General features: G+C 51.6%; 1 protein-coding gene across 1 annotated transcript in view; it reads left to right on the forward strand.

Moving 5' to 3' along the window:
• Nucleotides 1-6325: 6325 nt before the first annotated feature.
• LOC106808020 (potassium channel subfamily K member 12-like) overlaps nucleotides 6326-7119 on the forward strand; it is an 8779-nt gene continuing 7985 nt past the window's right edge. Inside the window, exon 1 of the mRNA XM_014810567.1 lies at nucleotides 6326-6653. Coding sequence (XP_014666053.1) covers nucleotides 6326-6653 — 328 coding nt within the window. The remainder of the gene's footprint in view (nucleotides 6654-7119) is intronic.

A 7119-nucleotide genomic window follows, 5' to 3' on the forward strand; every position in this document is an offset into this window, starting at 1 on the left:
CTACTATATATATATATATTATCTACTTATATATACTATATATATATATATCTTATCATATAGAGAGAGAGGAGATGAGACGAGAGAGAGGAGAGAGAAACGCTTTCTCTGTGTCTTCGAACATCGACAGTGAGTCCGTGCCCAAGTCCCAGCGTGACAACTGTGCAACATTAACACCTCCTCCCTCGCGTGTATTCATTCGATAAATCCAGCGAGCGTGCACGGTATAGCGAGTAGCTATCGACCAGCGTTTGTTAGAAAATTATTCTTATGACCAGTTTCTCTCCCTCTTCGCTCGACCGCCATGACGCAAGCTAACATGCTGCACGAACATGAAGCGCCGTGGTTCAATTTGCGCCCGCGGATATCGAAGTTTACGCAGCTATGCAGACAGGGCGCTCGCAGCAGCGGGCGGCAGTCCAGGGCAGTTGCCGCCCCTAGAGCATTTTCAGCAGTATGCCTTTTAATGGGACCCTAACTAGGTCAATAGAGGGCGTGGGGAGCTACCTTTGCCCCCCTACAGAAAATTTTCTGCGTGTATTTTTGGCCCTCTACAGAATTTCCTTCGATGTGAGCAGTTTGGCTGCGAATTGGGTGGATAGCCCAGACGAAGATGTTATTGAAAATTGATGTTTCTCTTCGAGCTCGCCGCATGCCATGTTGCAATAACCAGTCTTCGTCTGCCTACTGCGTACTTCGTACTACTGACGCGGCGCAAACGCGCATGCAACCACCGCGCCGTGCATTGTCGTGGAGTTAGTCGACTCGCGCTCCTCCTGGCTGCTGCCTTGAACTGTTGGTTACCGTGCACTACATATAGTATACCTGTAACATCTCCACCCGTCACCACTTCCACATTTTTTGCGAAACACACGCTTGTGGGCGTCCACGGCCCCTTAGTCGAGTCGCGCGTTAGAAGAGCAGGTAACACCGGCCTAAAATGGCAAAACTGTTGCGCCGAAAAATATTTAGTCCAATGATGTGATGAAGTAGTCAACCTCGCAAACCGCCGCAGAACTGCGCGCCTCCGCCGTGAAAAATATTTTGAATATATATTGGCTGTTGAGTACAAATGTGGTATCATTATGGGGCGAATTAGAGGAATGAGGGCAAATCGCTATGCCGCCAGTTCTCACAAAATTCTTGTGAAGAATGTGACATGACTTTTTGTGGCCGCCACAGACCGGGCAATTGTACGCGAGCAGACGATCAGACTAAGGTTTGCGGGACGGCGAAGCGGGGCGAGGACGGCGGAATGCTGAGGAAGATAGCGACAAGAAGAAGGAGAGAGAAGGAGAAGGGGACGAGCGAAAGTAAAGCGAAAGCGGGGGCAAAGGGAAAGAGACGATTGGTTAACTTATAAGAAATAGTGAGGGCAATAGAGCAGAGAGAGGGAGAGATCGATCTGGCGCTGCGAGCCGAGAGAGGGCGGCAGGGCCCGGTCGGTCGACGACTAGACGGACGACGAGAGAGAGGACGAGAGGAGAGAGAGGATAGAGAGAGATGAGGAGGAGAGACGAGAGAGAGAGACGAGGAGAGAGAGATGGGGGCGGACTAGAGAGAGAGCAGAGAGAGAGAGAGACGAGGAGAGAGAGAGAGAGACGACGGAAGGGAGAGAGAGCGAAAAGACGCGAGAGAGAAAAATGAGAGGGAGATCGAGCAGATCCTGGAGAGGGACGGAGCGCGAGACGGCGAGAGAGAGAGAGAGCGAGAGAGATACCTGCTAGAGACGAGGAGAGAAACGACGGAGCACGAGAGACGAGAGGAGGGAGAGAGACGCGAGAGAGGGATGAGAGCGGACGGCACGAGACGAGAGGAGAGCAAGAGAGGAGCGGAGAGAGCGGGCGGGCGCGGGGAGATCGGAGAGTCGGGGGCGTGTGAGGGCGAGACCGAGAGCGCAAAGAGAGAGAGAAAGAGTGACTGAGAGAGAGGAGAGCGAAGAGGAGCGGAAGCGAGAGTGGACGACGAGAGAGAACGAGGTGAGAGAGCGCGCCTCGTGAGAGAGAGAGAGAGAGAAGACGGAGATTGACGAGAGAGACCCAAATGTCGAGACGAGGTAGAGGGCGCTGACCCGAGAGAGAGAGATTGAGTGCCACTTTACACCCCGTTCGCAATCATTTATGACCGGTCTTAACCATTTTAATGATACCGTCATCAGCACTGAGCCGTTCCCTCTCGATCCCTCAATGTAGCGATGTAATATCCACAACGGCGCGGCCCGGTAGGAGGTTATCATCACAATTGGGGGGAGGCAATGGTGTATCGGCCGCGTTGCGAGTCCTGCGATGCACCGTACCAGCGCCGAGACGGCGGTTATTGGGCTGCTGGAAGTATAGAAATATTTGATTTGGTCATATTGAAATCGAGCTTTCTCGTGTCTTCTGCATGGCATTGCCAAATCTCGGCAAATTGTTTACATGTGCAATATGTGCTGTATATTAATAACTTAAACAAATTTCTATAAACTATTGGGGGCAGGCGCCCCCCCCCCCCCCCCCTTCCTACGGGCATACGCGCCGGCAAATCGGTCGACTGAAGGATGAAGGGATAAGACATCCCGAGCATCGAAGCCTAAACATGGCGCATGCGCTAGTGCGTACGCTGTAGCGTCATCGTGGCAGGCGCGGCAAGTTCTTTCATCGTCATTACATGGCTAGCTCGAGCGCGCGTTCCTCACAATCACACACGCGCGTCAGTCCTTGTATAATGCGCTTCGCATCTTATGCGATGTAATCAGTAGTAGCCCCTCGTGTAGGGTTCACCTCTCGCGAATAGAACGTTTACGTTGTGTATACCGCGACACAGGGCAACAGCGAGCCTAAACTCTGCCGAACAACGTAGAGAGAAGTCGCGTTAGTAAATATGATATATATATATATATACTATAGTTATATTTATGCGCTATGAGTGGATGTTGCGCCTACTAGCTAGTTGATACGAGTTGACTACGCGATTACGCGCCGGCGCACTAACAGCCTAACGATTACTTGCCGCTGGCCTCGCTGCATCCATCGTCATGCAGTGTTGCAAGAGTTTTAGCGTAGGCTGAAGCAACGCAGCTGCGACACTAGAAATGGTCTTAGGTAATGCCGCGCGCTGTGTGCGATCGACTGAGAGCATTGATGGAGAGGATCTATATCTTGTTGCCGTCTTTGTCGAGCCAGCGAAGAGATGAGCGCATGAAAAACAGACTCACAGCTTGCCGCGGGCAGGACGCCGTAGAGACGCATTAACTGTTTTGCCGGTGCGTGCGTGCTACGTGTCGTATACATGACGTGCTGGGTCCCCCCGGCTGGGCAGCGCATCTGCTTCTGTGGCGCGGCCATAGCGAGGGCGAATTAACTGTTTTGCCGTGCTCTCGTGACGGTGTACGTACCGCTCCGGTCCGGCGTGCGCAGCATCGGTGCTCGGTCGCTCGCCCAGCGGTCAGCGTCAGCCGTCCAGCATCCACGTCAGCGTCCGCACTACTCCGCAGCGTCGCGTCAGCCGTCGCGTCCGCCGGTCAACGACATTCGTCATCGACAGCGGTCAGACGTCAGACTCCAGGCGCACTATCGTCAGCGAACAGGGCGTCAGCTTCAGCGCTTTCTCACCGCATGCTGTCAAGGACGTCGTACTGTGCCCGACGCCATGCCGTACGCGAGGCCTGCGCAAGGCTGCACTTACGGGCGAAGGACAAGCACGCGCTTCGCTCTTCTAGCCGTCGTCATCTCATCTACATGGTGTGCGCAGAGCCCTGATGTTCTCCTGGCCTGGAGAGCACGCGAGAGCAGAGTCGCGGCGATCGAGTACAACCGCACGCTGATCTCAACTTCCCTCGCCCACGTCTACGGAGCGTGAACTACTTCCGATCTCGTTATCTTGCCTCCACGCACGGAAACGCCAGCGACCAGCGGCATCTTGGATAGGAGACCACGCTGCGGACTCCTCTCCCGGGTTCATTTTACACGTTCGCACAATCGTGCGCACCATAGGTACGTGTTAGGCCGGCATATGCCGCGTATTATCATCAGCGAGTGCGTAATAATGCATAATAATAATATTAATATTAATTAATAATAATATATAATTATTAATAGTAATTAATAGTAATAATAGTATGAATTATTAATTGATGACGATATAAAATATAAGTATCCATTCGTGGTGAGCGTGCCGTGTGTGTGCGGGCGTTGTGTGTGCAGTGAGCGTGTGTGTGTGCGTCCGTGCGCGTGTGTCGTGTGACTGGGGTGCTGTTGTTCGTGAGCGTGTGTCGTGTGCGTGCGTGCGCGTGTTGTGTGTGTGTGGTGTGGCGGCGCGTGGGGGTTTGTGTGTGCGGATGGCCGTTGTGTGTCGTGCCGGTGTGCGTGCGTGCATGTGTGGGTGCGTGCTGCGTGTTGTGCCGTGTGTGCGTGTGTGTTGTGTGTGTGTGTGGCGTGTGTGTGCGTGCGTGTGCGCGGCGTGTGTGCGTGCGTGCGTGCGTGGCGTGCGTGCGTGCCGACGCTCGCAGTCACTGTAGTGAAGTATTAAAAGCTGGGTTAGAGTGGGTGGGTGGATGGCTGTTGGGTGGTTGAGTGGGGGTGGGTAGGTGGGTGGGTCGGTGAGTGGGTGGTTAAGTAAAGTCGTAAAAGGTGAGTTAGAGTGGGTGGGTGGGTGAGTGTGTGGGTGGTTGAGTAAAGTCGTAAAATGTGGGTTAGTGGGTGGGCGGCTATCTATCTATTTATATATCTATCTATCTATTTATCTCTCTCTACCTTTCTTAGACCTATTCGATACCTAACTTAGTAGACCTATTTCTTACACCTGTAGTTTTAGAAGCTAGAATACTAGGAAAATTAGGTTCATTGTCAAACGGCACAGAACCTTGCGGCTTTCCGAGAGTTGCTTTTTAATAGAATGGTAGACGAGCCGACTTATTGGCATCTGAAATGGAGACTTACTCTAAACATTGCGAGTCATTTAACATAAAGAAAAAATGAATAAAACTACTACCCAATTATCTAGGAAATGTCAAAAAATTATATGCAGTTGTGAGTTTGCCTGACAAGCCTGAACATTGCGAGTGCTTTAACATTAAGTTGTTAATCGGTAGCTTACGGACGGTTTCTATAGGAATAGAGAGACAGTTAAGGGTGATGCGTGTGAGCATGAGTATAGCATAATAGCAGGGGTTAATAATGACAAATTGTCGACATTTGTTATTATTAACCCTCTGATAATAGCAGGGGTTAATAATGAATAGAAGACGTTAGAATAGAAGAAGAAGATAGAATAGAACCAGTGAACAGAAGAATTAAGCTCATGTTTGTATACATTTTAATTTTTATTTACATCAAACTCGTACGACAAAATGTAGTTAAATCAGTACCGAATACGTGGCAAACTCCTTTGCCATTATTAACCCCCTGATAATAGGAGTATACGTACTTTGTGTGATGGAGAAGTCGGAGAATAGGTTAATAATTAGTGTCGTAATCGTGTTTAAACTGTTTGATGCGCGTGTATTAAAAGAAATTTACGGCCTTATGTCCCATCGGGGGACCAAGAGGATATGTGTAAAGCGAAGTATCGAAATAATATTGATTTGGCTGAACACAACTCCGATCTGTGGTATTCCATGATACATCCTAAATTATAATATTAGTCAAGGGTGAATAATGACAAGATGTGCTACTACTAGTTGACTACGAGTTGACTACGCGATTACGCGCGGCACTAACGCCTAACGATTACTTGCCGCTGGCTCGCTGATCCATCGTCAGGCAGTGTGCCCAAGAGTTTTAGCGTAGGCGGAAGCAACGCAGCTGCGAACTAGAAATGTCTAGGTAATGCACGCGCGTGTGTGCGCTCGACTGAGAGCATTGTGGAGAGGATCTATATCTCTGTTGCCGTCATTGTCCGAGCAGCGAAAGAGATAGTCGCATGAAAAACAGACTCCACAGCTGCCGCGGGCAGACGAGTAGCATTAACTGTTTTGCCGTGCGTTCGTGACTGTCGTATACATGCGTGCTGGTCGCGGCAGCAGCATCTGTGTGCGGGCATAGGAGCCGAATTAACTGTTTTGCCGTGCCTTCGTCGTGACGGTCGTACGTACGCGCCGGTCGCGTCGCAGCATCGGTGCTCGGTCGCTCGCCCCAGCGTCAGCGTCAGCATCCACGTCAGCGTCCGCGTCAGCGTCCGCGTCAGCGTCGCGTCCGCGTCACCGACATCGTCATCGACAGCGTCAGCGTCAGCGTCAGCGTCATCGACAGCGTCAGCGTCAGCGTCAGCGACATCGTCAGCGACAGCGTCAGCGTCAGCGCTTTCTCACCCCGCATGCTGTCCAAGACGTCGTACTGTGCCGACGATGGCCGTACCGCGAGGCTGCAGCAAGGTGCACTTCGGCGAAGACAACACGCGCTTCGCTCTTCTAGCCGTCGTCATCCTCATCTACATGGTGTGCGGAGCCCTGATGTTCTCCTGGCTGGAGAGCACGACCGAGAGCAAGTCGGGGACCGAGTACAACCGCACGCTGTCTCACTTCATCGCACTCTACCCGGAGGTGAACTACTCCGATCTCGTTATCTTGCTCCACGCGCACGGAAACGCCAGCGACCAGGGCATCTTGGATAGGAGACCACGCTGGGACTTCTCCGGTTCATTTTACTACGTCGGCACAATCGTGGCCACGATAGGTACGTGTAGGGGGATATGCCGCGTAATATCATCAGGTGCGTAATAATGATAATAATAATATTAATAATATTAATAATAATAATAATAATATTAATAGTAATAATAGTAATAATAGTAATAATATTAATGATGACGATAATAATAATAATAAGTATCCATTCGTGTGAGCGTGTGTGTGTGCGGGCGTGTGTGTGCGTGAGCGTGTGTGTGTGCGTGCGTGCGTGTGTGTGTGTGTGTGTGTGTGCGCGCGTGTGTGTGCGTGCGTGTGTGGTGTGTGGTGTGTTGCGTGGCGTGCATGTTGGTGTGTGTGTGCGTGTGTGTGCGTGTGTGCGTGTCGTGTGTGCATGTGTGGTGCGTGTGTGTGCGTGCGTGTTGTGTGTGCGTGCGCTGCGTGCGTGCGTGCGTGCGTGCGTGTGTGGTGTGGGCGTTGCGTGCGTGGGTGTGCCGTGCGGTGCGTGTGATCTC

This window comes from Priapulus caudatus, unplaced genomic scaffold (assembly GCF_000485595.1).
Source record: "Priapulus caudatus unplaced genomic scaffold, Priapulus_caudatus-5.0.1 Scaffold249, whole genome shotgun sequence".
In the NCBI taxonomy this organism is placed as follows: Eukaryota; Metazoa; Priapulida; class Priapulimorpha; order Priapulimorphida; family Priapulidae; genus Priapulus; species Priapulus caudatus.